This window comes from Pongo pygmaeus, chromosome 2 (assembly GCF_028885625.2).
Source record: "Pongo pygmaeus isolate AG05252 chromosome 2, NHGRI_mPonPyg2-v2.0_pri, whole genome shotgun sequence".
Lineage (NCBI taxonomy): Eukaryota > Metazoa > Chordata > Mammalia > Primates > Hominidae > Pongo > Pongo pygmaeus.
In genome coordinates, this window is record NC_085930.1 from 179,632,613 (window position 1) to 179,645,740 (window position 13,128).

At 44.4% G+C, this 13,128-nt stretch overlaps 1 protein-coding gene across 1 annotated transcript in view; it reads right to left on the bottom strand.

Moving 5' to 3' along the window:
* SLC7A14 (solute carrier family 7 member 14) overlaps positions 1-13,128 on the bottom strand; it is a 123,557-nt gene that overhangs the window by 18,623 nt on the left and 91,806 nt on the right. The window contains exons 5-7 of the mRNA XM_054480987.1: positions 8,219-8,365; positions 5,304-5,512; positions 2,310-3,187 (exon numbers count right to left, since the gene is read on the bottom strand). Coding sequence (XP_054336962.1) covers positions 2,310-3,187; positions 5,304-5,512; positions 8,219-8,365 — 1,234 coding nt within the window. The remainder of the gene's footprint in view (positions 1-2,309; positions 3,188-5,303; positions 5,513-8,218; positions 8,366-13,128) is intronic.

A 13,128-nucleotide genomic window follows, 5' to 3' on the forward strand; every position in this document is an offset into this window, starting at 1 on the left:
TCACTTCTATCCAGAGTGGAATCTGCATTGGCTAGCTACATGTTCCAGTGGAAAAATGTTTAGAGATAAGAGATTGTATTTTTTAAAAGTTTTAAAATATTAATTTTTTAAAAAAAAATTTTTGAAATGGAGTCTCGCTCTGTCTCCCAGGCTGGAGTGCAGTGGTGTGATCTCAGCTCACTGCAACCTCCATTTCCTGGGTTCAAGCGATTTTCCTGTCTCATCCTCCCGAGTAGCTGGGATTATAGGCGCTTGCCACCATGCCTGGCCACGCCCCTAGAGATGGGGTTTTGCCATGTAGGCCAGGCTAGTCTCGAACTCCTAAACTCAGGTGATCTGCCCTCCTTGGCCTCCCAAAGTGCTGGGATTATAGGCGTGAGCCACCATGCCCAGCCAAGAGATTGTAAATGTGTTATAAAAAATGGTTAAAATCTTGATGAGTCAGTGGGGTCCTCTCAAGAAATCCTCCTGAAGTCGAACCAGGGGGACTTAGAATAGTGAAAAATTGGGACAAAATGCTTACGGGAAGCCATAGACCGGCCTTCAGAAGCAAGGAGTCAGGCCTCTGGGGAAGACACATGCCCTTTCCATTGGTTGCTACGTTTTTCCCCACTTCTTTCTATCTATGTCTTAACTTATAGGGCCACTTTGTATTCTAGCCCCTCCAAGTTTTTTCTGGCAATTCTGACTGGAAGTTTTCCTTTTTCCCCTTTGAAGAGTACTTTATAATAATTTAAGAAGTATTTTTGAGCACATACTGTGGGCACCCTGCTCCAGGCACGGAGGACACACATTGAACAACTGTATTCCTGACCTCTAGGAGCGGATGCACTGCCACTCATCATTAAGAGTTTCTGTGTGCTGGGTGCAGTGGCTCATGCCTGTAATCCCAGCACTTTGGGAGGCCGAGGAGGGCAGATCACGAGGTTCAGAGTTCGAGACCAGCCTGGCCAACATGGTGAAACCCCATCTCTACTAAAAATACAAAAATTAGCGGGGCATGGTGGCGCTCGCCTGTAATACCAGCTACTTGGGAGGCTGAGGCAGGAGAATTGCTTGAACCCGGGAGGCGGAAGTTGCAGTGGGCCATGATCAAGCCACTGCACTCCAGCCTGGGCGACACAGCAAGACTCCATCTCAACAACAACAAAAAAAACAAAACAAACAAACAAACAACAACAACAACAACAAAAAGAGTTTTTTTGGCCTCTCTCGGGCTAAGTGACTCGTGTGTTTGTCTTGCCTCTCCTTTAGGCAGGGTTTACTCTTCTATTCCCCAGAGCTTCTAAAGATCCTCTTTAGCTAAGAATTTGTAATCAGAGACCCCCAGGGTTACCAAGTTGTTCAGGGGACATACAAATAGTGACTAAGGAACTTTAAAATGAGTCTCCCATTACACTTCTCAAGTTCTTACTAGCATCAATCCCCAGCCACCTCATGAACATCAGAGATTGTCCTAGATGATAAGCAAGTACTGCAAATACAATAGAAATGGATCACAAAGTAAAATTAGAAATCTTAGAAAAGGTACAGGACTTCTTGAAGTCCATGAAAGTGAGTTTAGAGAACAATTTGAATTCATACCCAAAATTGTAGACAAATGAGGACCTAACAGAGTCATATTAGTTATTACCAGCAGGAGAGAGAAAATCAGTAAGGATGGTGGCATGATGGGTACTTCCCAAGTGAATGGTTGGAATGTCAATAAATGAAGAAAGTACCTTGGGAAATATGAAAAACTTTTGAATATTTTACAAAAGTCAGTATGAAGTGAGAGACATTAAATGATGCCATGATTCAATTTTGTCAGAAAAATTATGCCAAAAAATCCACACTTAATTCACACTTTGTTCATTTAAAAATGAGAGCATAATTGCTATTTTAATTTAATTTTGTAAAATCTAAGATAAACAATTTTTCATTTTACAATTCTTAGTTTCTATGATAAAATTCCAACCAAAGGCCCTGACCCCAATTATACTATGCTATTTTTGTCCCCTTAAAAATGTGGATTCACTTTAAGTGGACTTTTTCTGGTATTAATTATCCTGATATAGAAAGAACTTTCAGTAATTCAGTAAAGCGATGGATTAATCAACATCATTTTTCCAGAACCAATGACTAAGAACATTACAGGCAGAAAGGGGACAACTGGCTTTATTGACTCTCAGGCGGAACACAAGGGTCCATAGAACCAGCCAGATTTCTCTAGGAACGGAGTTGCCTAGTCCATCTAGGAGGTAATTTTGGGATAAGCATGCTTAAGACCTTAAAAGGGAACTCTTAAGGCTCCAAAGGAAGTTGCTTACCCACAAAGCACCAGACCGCAAACCGGATCCATGTGATGGTGGAGAGCTTTAGCATGAGATAGATGTTCACCAGCATGGCAAAGGCAGGCACAAAGGGGAGGCAAGGGGCCATGTAGGGCAGCTTCTTGGGGTTCTCTGGCTGCTGCAGGATCACAAACACCAGGGTGCTGATCAGCAGCACCATCAGAACAACCAGAAGGATGGCCCACCAGCTCTGCTCTGAGATGTAGTCAGAACCAAAGATGATGAAGGAGCAGAAGATGAACATGAGGATGAAGAGCAGGAGCACGCAGATGGTCACCGTGTGCCCCGTCGCTGCTGTGGGCCGGTCCATTTTGCCTGGAAGGCCCAGCCGGATTCTCATGGTGTAATAATGAGGCCCGATCAGCTTCTTTAACTTGATGAGATAAATATTTTCGGATTCATCAGCTTCTATGCCTGTAGTCATGTCCACGGTGCCGTAATTGGGGTGGTTGACGTTGTAGGTTGACTTGTCTGATTTCCCTATGAGCATCTCATTGTCTCCCAAGGATGGTAAGTTCTTGGCCCCACATGTGTTGGTGGCTGGGCCAGAAAATTCATCCCCTTCACTCACAGGAGAACAAGCTTCCTTCTCACAGTCAGCCAGAATGCCTTCCTTCTTCTTGGTGTGCTCCTCAGACAAGAACTTGACAAAACCATCAATGTCACTCTCAGGTTGGTATCGAAGGAGCAAGACACAGACAGAGACCAAGGTGTAGGCCAGGAGCGTGCCGATAGACATCATCTCTATCAGATCTCTCAAGCTGACCAACAGCGCGAGGAGTGCTGCCAGGAACCCCGACACGATGCAGGCCACCACTGGCGTCTCTGTGTAGGAGCTGACGTGAGCCAGGAACCTGCAGGGGCCGGGTAAGCAGAGGGTTAATGGTGAGCTACAGTGACCGATTCCAATGCAGCCAACATAGGTAGCTAGAACTATCAATAGGCTGGTGTGATTAACTCCTCCTGGTCCTGCTCCACCAATTTACTTCTGCATTCACTACTTTAAATCCAGCTGCTATTCCTACCCTGGGATTTGGTATATAATTAAAAGAGAATTCACTTTAAATCTTTGATTTTTTTTTTTTTTTGGTGAGATGGAGTCTCACTCTGCTCACTCTGTCCCCCAGGCTGGAGTGCAATGGCGTGATCTCAGCTCACTGCAACCTCCGCCTCAGCCTCCCGAGTAACTGGGATTACAGGCGTGCACCACTACGCCCGGCTAATTTTTGTGTTTTTAGTAGAGACAGAGTTTCACCATGTTGACCAGGCTGGTCTCAAACTCCTGACCTCATGATTCACCCACCTCAGCCTCCCAAAGTGTTGGGATTATAGGTGTGAGCCACTGTGCCTGGATTAGTCCTTTGATTTTAAGGCAAACTTCTTTAGTAAAGTTCCTAATCATTATGTAATGGGCAAGGTTGATTGAACCTAGGAGGTCTGTCTTTCAGAAACCTAGATTGAAGCCCAGGTTCTGCGTGAATAAGTGATGGTTGGAGGAAGTCATGGACCTGCTTGGGGGTCCTCCTGATCTGTGAACTAGCATCTTAGCATTCTCTTGGAGCTTGTTAGAAATGTATATTCTCAGGTTTCACCCAATACCTACTATACCAAAATTATAGTAGGGTGAGGCCAAGCAAACTGCTTTAAAAGACCTCCAGAGGATTCTGATTTATGCCAAAGCTTGAGACACCACCTATAACAAGAGTTCATGAATTTAGCTGGCAAAATAGCACAGTAATTGAGAAACTGTTCTCATAGATACCGGTTTATGTCCAGCTAGTTACTGACTGAAGAAGAGACCAAGAAGAGCGACTGAATGGCACGTGCAGTAGGCTCCCTCTCCCCTCCTTTCTCCTCCTGGTCCCTTATTTTTATGGCTCACACAAGACTGTAAATGTGCTTGAAGCCCCAGTATCTTTCCTCTTAGTTTCTTTGACAGCAGAAAAATCTTTTGGATGTGTGAAGTTGCCACGCCTCCATCACCTAGGCCCCTCTTGATCTGTTCGGCAACCTAATCACAGCAGCTCTGATCTGGTGATGGCTTCAGAGAGTATGCAGGGGAAATGAGTCAGAAGATGATGACTGCAGAGACAAAGTCCCTGAACCGGCCCCCTCTGCACACCTGAGAGCTCCTTGGCCTCTACAGTTTACTCCTTGCTTTGTGCACTTGAAGAGTGCCTTCTAAGCAGGCCCCTCATGCTGGAAACAAAGGGCTGAGGCCACATACCCTTTGTACCATGGGCGGATGGGCCACTTCATGGCCAATGTAGGGGGCAAGAACTGCCAATATATTGGTGTGGTTAAAAGTCTGGTTTTTGGAGTCGGATGTTTTGGGATCAAATCCTGACCTGCCACTCAGTAGCTGAGGGATTTGTGGCAATTTTGTTTCACCTCTCTGAGTCCTAGTAGACTTCATATGCAAAATAGAGTTATTGTGAGGACTAAATGGGATACTGTATACACAGCACCCAGGACACACAAATGTTCAATAAATGGCAGCTGGTGTTGCTGGTATTGTTAGGATCTGTTCAGAGGGTCTTATCTACTCTTTGTTGACTTTTTTTTTTTTTCAGTTTCAGAGGGGCTGTGGAGAGTGGGGCAGTTACCAGGCCTCAATGTGAGGGCAGGCCTAAGATGTCTCTAGGATGGTTCTTCCTTCTGGAGGCCACCCAGTACAGCAGTTTGGCACCCATCACCTTCACAAAGGAGCACGCAATGTCAACTGGAGGGAGGAGGACAGTGGGGGGGCACACATCAGCTTGTGCTGGATTAAGGGACCACAGAGTTAAACTAGGGGCTGCTTCAGGGCCTGAGCTCTGTTACTCAGACTTTTCTTCAGGATACATAACAAGGTCCACAGTCCATGTGAAAGGCACTGATTCAAAATCACAGTCAGGCTGACAGTGGGTAGACATTCTCCCTGGACAGACGTGGCAGAGCAGGATAAATTTCACGGAGTGTAGCCCTTACCTGAAAAGGAGCCCGTCACCAGCCATGGCATAAATGACCCTCGGCATCGGGAAGAGGGACCCCAGCAAGCTGACTGTCAGTCCTGCAACAGACCCAATGGCCACTACGAATTTGGCAGCATAGAAGCCATGAGCCACAAACATCTCCATGAGTGGGGATTCCGTGTCAATGGCATAATATGGCACCATCAGAGTTAAGATCACGCTCACCTGTTAAAACAAGAGAAGACAGGGCTGGAGGTACAGGGGAAGAACAGCATGGATAGAGGCCCCATGGGAGAGGAAAGAGCCCTGCCCTGGAGGCAGAGGCTTTCATGGCAGTTTGGATCCATCACTTGCTGGCATGTGCCTTTGCTGTAGGCCAGTCATCTGGCCTCTAGGCCTTTCTCAGTATTTTCTCCCCACATGTGAATTTAGTGGACTGGGCCAGAAACTCTATCTCTCTGGTCCTTTGATATCTGAGGAGTAAGTCTGCAGGTATTTCAGCCCCATGAAAGCAGAGCTATGCTAACAGTTCAGTGGAGAGCAGATATTTCCAGAAGGAAGGAGCTGCGGCCAATGCCCTGCAACCAGGGCCTGGCAGGGACCATGAGCACCCTGCCCACGTGGACATGACTCTCATTTCTCTTCTGCTTTCTGGTCCTACAGGGTCTTATCTGTACTCCCTCTTACTGTGAAACACTAGAGATAAAATCTCCAAAGATAAGTGCTTAAGAGGTCTATAGCCTATTAACTGTTGGGACCCAGATAAGGACTCATATTTCTATTTCCTTTCTCTAGCTTAGTCCTAGGATCCAGGCAGGCCAACAAACAAATGATGGCATCAGGACAGAATCAAGTCCTACTGATTATATGGCTGTCAGACAACTATGGCTTTGCTTAATCAGGAATCATTTACTGTGTGTGCTATAAGGGTCCACCCCCCAGAGAAGAGGGAGATGCGAGGGAGGAGCAGAAGAGGAAATAAAGAGCAGAATGTCTTTGCTATTCCCTCTACCCTACCACCCCTCCCTCAACACTCTGCCTATGGGGAGAAATCAGGGTATGGACAGGACAAAGCCACTGGCATGTGTGTGCATCGGGGAGGTGATAAGCACTTCACTGGGGGCTCCCGGGACCTACTCCCCTCACATATTATTGATCTGCCTAACACCCCTGCCTTCAGAATTGGCCATAGGCAATGGAGCCACCAGTCATATGGCCAGATATGGGAGGCCCCCCAGGCCTATGAAGGCCAAATTGACATCAAGAAGGAATTCAAAGCCTGAAGGAAAGAGAGTGGTCACATGTAGACCATTTCTTTGCCTATTCCTCTGGAGCCAAGACCATCCAGTGGAGCCAAGGGCTACCAGGGAGGACAGGATGTCCCAGCCCAGCCCAGCAACCTCATTCTTTTCATGGTGGTGAAGGGGCTGTCTGCTGACCAGTACAAGACCAAACAGCTCCTAGGGCGTGTTTAATGCCTGTGCAGTATGAAAGAGAATGCTTCCTAGTAACATAAACACTTGCAATATTTCCTTTGGGGATGGGGCAGGGTGGGCTGGAGGAGTGGGATTGAGCCTCCTCCAGCCTCAGGAAGTCTCCTGAGTTAGATTAGGATGGGTAAAAAGTTGGTGGATCATAGAAGTACTCTGTGGTCTATAAAGTGCTATTCTAAGGAAGGCACTGTGATGATTGACTGTATTGTGTGTGATAAGGGCCCACTCCTGGAGGAAGGGCAGAAATGAAGGAGGAGTAGAAGGGGAAACGCAGAGTGTCTTTGTTGTTCCTTCTGCCCCGCAACCCCTCCCTCAACATTCTGCCCACAGGGATAATCAGGGTAGGTATGGACACGATGAAGCCCCTTGCATGTGTGTGCTAGTGGGAGGCGATAATTGAAGCACCCATAAGACCTCTGGGTAGGCAGCTGAATGTCTGTAAACGACCCTCAAGTTTGCTCTGTGTTTTTCTCCGGCCTCTAGAACAATCCTGTTTTGCAGGTTGCCTTAATGATCAATTGGTCTGGCTTCCTTAGCTAGTTGCTAAAGATGTCTTTTTTTGGGAAAGAGAAACAGCAAGGCTGGTCAGCGGCAGCACCCGCCGCTGCCAGCTCTTTCCTAATTGTGGTGACGCAAGTGAGTGCGCCCCTCAGGACCTGAGAATGTTTGTGGAACCACACACTTCCTGGCCTGTGAGCTGATTTTCTCCATTGCCAGGGGCAGAGGGGGATGTTGGATGCAGCTGGGCTATTTCTGTGATAGAAATTCTGGGATGGGAGCTACGAGAGCAAGCATCAGAGCGTGAGGAGTGTCTCAGGGGCGTGATCCTGAGGAAGACAAGGCTGAAGTCTTTATTCTGGGGCTCCCCTAGGTAGGGATACCTGAAGGTGAATTTGAGCTGGTGTAACAAGAGGGAGCAACAGCCAAAAGAAATGGCACTTTCCTCCCCAGATTTAAAGGGAAGAGAGTTTGTAGAGGACAATGTATTCTCTCTCCCTGCTGTGCAGGGAGCCTCGCCTCTTTGCTGCCGGGAAGCTCCCAGAAGACAGAAGAGCATTGAGGAAAGTGCACAGAGGCCCACAATGCCTTTGCTCGCACACCCACCCGTTACTGCCAGCCTATGACCTGAGCTCCTTGGACGGCAGCCCATTCCCTGCACACCAGCCCCTGGGGCAGCAGCAGACACCAAGAGCTTGTGAGGATGGAGGGGTGGGAATGAAGGCCAAGGCTGAAGTGAAGGCCTGGGGCTTCTCCTCTTCTTCAGGTTGGAGTCCTAATTTTTTTCTTGTCATGGGGAGTGGGGAATGGGGCTACAGGGGAGAAAAGACAGGCACACAGACACCGAGAAGACATAGGAAAGGAATCCTTCCTGACAGAGAAGGGAGCTCAGTGCCAGGGCCACATCGTGAGGAGGGTCCCGCAAGCATCTGGTACTTACAGACACATATGCTGTCAGGCAGATGACCAGGGAGGCAGTGATAGCATAAGGGATGGACGTGTTGGGATTCTTGGCTTCCTCTCCAGTGGTGGCGATGATGTCAAAGCCAATGAAAGCGTAGAAGCATGTTGCCGCTCCTTGCAGCACCTGTGTGGATGATGGCATTTGTTAGACTCAGAAGGTCAGGGCAGCACCAGGGCCTTAAATGTGGAACCTGCAATTGCCCTATGCCCTGCAGACATGACTGAGTGACTGAGGGAGTAACATGGTGGAACTCGTGCTAAACACGCAAGTTCTGATCTCCTCTACTTTCTAGCTGTGTGGCTGTGGGCAATTCTCTTATGATGTGTAAATAGAGATAAGAAGAATTGGCCGGGGGCAATGGCTCATGCCTGTAATCCCAGCACTTTGAGAGGCCGAGGCGGGTGGATCATGAGGTCAAGAGTTCGAGACCAGCCTGGCCAACATGGTGAAACCCCGTCTCTACTAAAAATAAAAAAATTAGCCAGACGTGGTGACGCGTGCCTGTAATCTCAGCTATTCAGGAGGCTGAGGCAGGAGAATTGCTTGAACCCGGGAGGCAGAGATTGCAATGAGACGAGATCGCGCCATTGCACTCCAGCCTCAGCGACAGAGGGAGACTCCATCTCAAAAAAAAAAAAAAAAAAAAAAAATTGCTTCTGGTTCTTAGTGTAGGGGATTCAGATACTTCTGCATAAGGAAGAATGATCCTACCTAAATTACTGTTAGTACCCACTGACAGATCAGCTCTATGGTAACTTCCAGATCTGAAATGATATAAAAGATTTTCAGATCTTCAGATATTCTATTGTCTTCATTGGGAAGACAGGGTAAAGACAGTTAATTTGTTGCTCCTTTTGGGGCTTGAGTGACCTAGTTGGGCACGAGGCAGGAGGTCAGAGTAAAGCTGGGGGATGGTATCCAGTCACATCTGCTGGCAGTCTGTCTGCCAGGAGTCCACATGGCTCCAGGGGTGTTTGGGAACGTATTATATATGTCAAAATGTCAGTGAAAACCTTCCATTGAACAGTGACTACTTTCTTTGAAAGAACCTATTGAAGTTTAAATGAGAGTTCCCCACCTTGGTATTTTCACTGTTAGCTTTAAGTAAAAAAGTGCCTCTTTGAATGCTTAAGGATGTCCTTTTAGAAGGTGAGAGATATTTTTGGACTTGCATGTATGGGGTGAGGGAAAAAAATGCAAGCCCTAGCCAGTGGTCCAGGAGGTGAGACCCATTGCAGACTGGACCATTTTATTTTTCTTTTCTCCACATTCCGTTTATAAATGATGGAAATCAAAACGTGTGCCAAGCTGACACTTTTCCAAAATTTTCACTCTTACTTTCCTCACTGACTTCTCAATAAGACAAAATATGAAATACTAGAACCTGTAAGGTACATCACAAAATCAAAGATCTTCTCAAACCTTCAGAAGCAAACTTTGCTCATCTGTAAAATAAGCTGGTGTTTCCTACAGTTTCTCTCAGCTGGGATTCTAGTGTCCGCGATTCTTATCCTGGAGGTCATGGAATTCAGGCATCTATAAATTTTGCTGGGAAAAATTACATATGTTTTTTCACTACCTTCTAGTTGAATTAGCATTTCTTTCAGTTATGAATGTAGGTGACAAACTAACAATACCTGTGCCTGTGTCACCAATAGCAATCAGATATTTTCATTTCATATGAGAGTTGTTGCAGAGATCTTGAAATATCACTTATGCTTATTACTACTTTCAGATTATGATAGTTATTAGACATAGAGGTTAACATATAAATCCCTAATAGAGAAGCACATTGTTACTAGATTACAATACAAAAATAAAATAAAATTAAAAATACTTAATACTACATTTCAATATAATTGATTTCCTTTGAATTCCTATGTAATTAGGCTATTCATTTAAAATCACAATTCTCATAAGGGATCCACAGGCTTCATCAGACATCCAGGTGGTCCATGGCACAAGAAAATTTAAGAACTCCTGGTCTATTCTAATAAGTCAGGTAGAAAGAACTTCTCAAATACAAGCAGTTCCATCTCTAGATGGCTACTTTCCAGAAGAGAAGAGAAGAGAGCTCCTGCTTTCCCTACAGCAAAGTTTTTCATACAAGGGTGTGGAAAATGTCTTTGGCCTCCAGACAAGGAGAGAAAGTAGATCTCACCTCATCATACATGGAGGTTCACAGGCTTGGAAATGTGCTTGTTTTCACTTATCTAGAAAATATTACTGGTCTTCAAGGATGAATGGATGCTAGACTGCAGGCTTACTAAGTAGTCCTGATCAAGCAAAGTCTCACTTTAAGATAGGTCCTTCATTTTTGACAAGGGTGCCAAGAACATTCACTGGGGAAAAGACAGTCTCTTCAGTAGATAGTGCTGAGAAAACTGGATATCCATATGCGGAAGAATGAAACTAGACCTTTATCTCTCATCATTTACAAAAATCAAATCAAAATAGATTGAAGACTTAAATCTAAGATCTCAAACTATGAAACTACCACAAGAAAACATTGGGGGAAAATCTTCAGGACATTGGTCTGGGAAAAAGTTTCTTGAGCAATACCTCACAAGCACACGTAACCCAATAAAAACAGTTATTCTGCACGTTCAAGTCCTTTGTGGAAATAAGCGGGGTTATAAATAAATCAATATGTTGGCTATCTCTATGTCTTAGGGAACTCATTCACCTTTTTGTACTTTGTTTTCATCCAACGTTTTCAACAGCAATCATAGGCTGTAAGACTACCCCTAGGGGATATTTGGAAAGATGTTTGGAAAATCTCCAGGACATTGGTCTGGGCAAAAATTTCTTGAGCAATACCCCACAAGCACAGGCAACCAAAGCAAAAATGGACAAATGGAATCACATCAAGTTAAAAAGCTTCTGCACAGCAAAGGATACAATTAACAAAGTGAAGAGACAACCCACAGAATAGGAGAAAATATCTGTAAACTACTCATCTGACAAGGGATTAATAACCAGAATATCTAAGGAGCTCAAACAACTCTATAGGAAAAAATCTAATAATCTGATTAAAAAATGGGCAAAAGATTTGAATAGACATTTCTCAAAAGAAGACATACAGATGGCAAACAGGCATTGATAATCACATAAATGAAAATCATAGCTACAATCAGATATTATCTCACTTCACTTAAAATGGTTTATATCCAAAAGACAGGCAATAATAAATGCTGGCAAGGATGTGGAGAAAAGGGAACACTCGTACACTGTTTTTGGGAATGTAAATTAGTACAGGCACTATGGAGAAGAGTTTAGAGGTTTCTCAAAAAACTAAAAATTGGGCTACCATATGATCCAGCAATCCCACTGCTGGGTATATACCCAGAAGAAAGGAAATCAGCATATTGAAGAGATATCTGCATTCCTTCCTTTTTTTTTTCTTTTTTTTGCATTCCTATGTTTGTTGCAACACTGTTTACAATAGCTAAGATTTGGAAGCAACTTAAGTGTCCATCAACAGATGAATGGATAAAGTAAATGTGGACATATACATAATTGAGTACCATGCAGCCATAAAAAAGAATGAGATCCGGTCATTTCCAACAACATGGATGGAACTGAAGATCACTATGTTAAGCAAAATAAGCCAGGCATGAAAAGACAAACATTGCATGTTCTCACTTATTTGTGAGATCTAAAAATAAAAACAATTGAACTCATGGACATACAGAGTAGAAGGATGGTTACCAGAGGCAGGGAAGGATAGTTGGGGGCTGGAGGGGGGGAGGTGGGGATGGTTAATGGGTACAAAAAAAGTAGAAAGAATGAGTAAGACCTACTATTAGATAACACAATGGGGTGATTATAGTCAATAATAATTGTACATTTTAAAATAACTTAAAGAGTGTAACTGGATTGTTTGTAACTCAAAGGATAAATGTTTGAGGAGATGGACACCCCATTCTCCATGATGTGCTTATTTCACATTGCAAGACTGTATCAAAATATCTCATATACCCCATAAATATATACACCTACTAAGTACCCACAAAAAAACCCAGAAAAACAGGTCCTCCTTTCTCTTCCTTTAACATTTATTCTTCCCTTCTACACACACAGACACATATATGTACACACACAAACATGTACACACATACATACATACAAATACATATAAACACAGATACACACACACATGCATACACACATACACATGCAAACACATATACATACATATACATGCATACATGCACTCCTCTTGTAAATCATTTAGTGACCTGGCACAACAACCATATAAATATGGGCAAAGCAATCTTAGAAAAAGGTGAGAGGTTTGTGAACCATGCTGTGTAAGGAAGAACTGGGGACCTGGGGATGTTTAACTTGAAGAGCAGAAGACTCAGTGGAAGATGCAGAGGACATCTTTAAATATGTGCAGTACCGGCAGTTGGAGTCAATGTGATGTACACTATAGGCTTCAGAGGAAATCCTACGGCCATGCACATGGGCATGATTGGCTTTGGTTAGGAGCATAGACTCTGTAGATTGTCAGGGCCAGGTTGATTCTGCCACGTATTAGCTTGGTGACCTAGAACAAGTTCTTAACCTCTTGGAGCCTAAGTTTCATTCTTACTTAAATGGAGATAATAATAGCACTTAGCTCATAGTGTTGTTACAAGGATAAAATGAGATAATATAGTAAACTGCACTCCTATATTTGAGTAATATATAAGAGCTCAATAAATATTAGCTCTTACCACCAGTATTATTATTACAATTCTAAGTTTTTCTAGAGCAGTTGACACCCAAGGATACAAACTCCTCCTCCTTCTCCTTCTCTCCTCCTTCTACTCCCCTACCTTCCTCCTTTTAGAACTTGACTTGTGTATACTAAGTGCTACCATGTGCCAGGCACTGTGCTT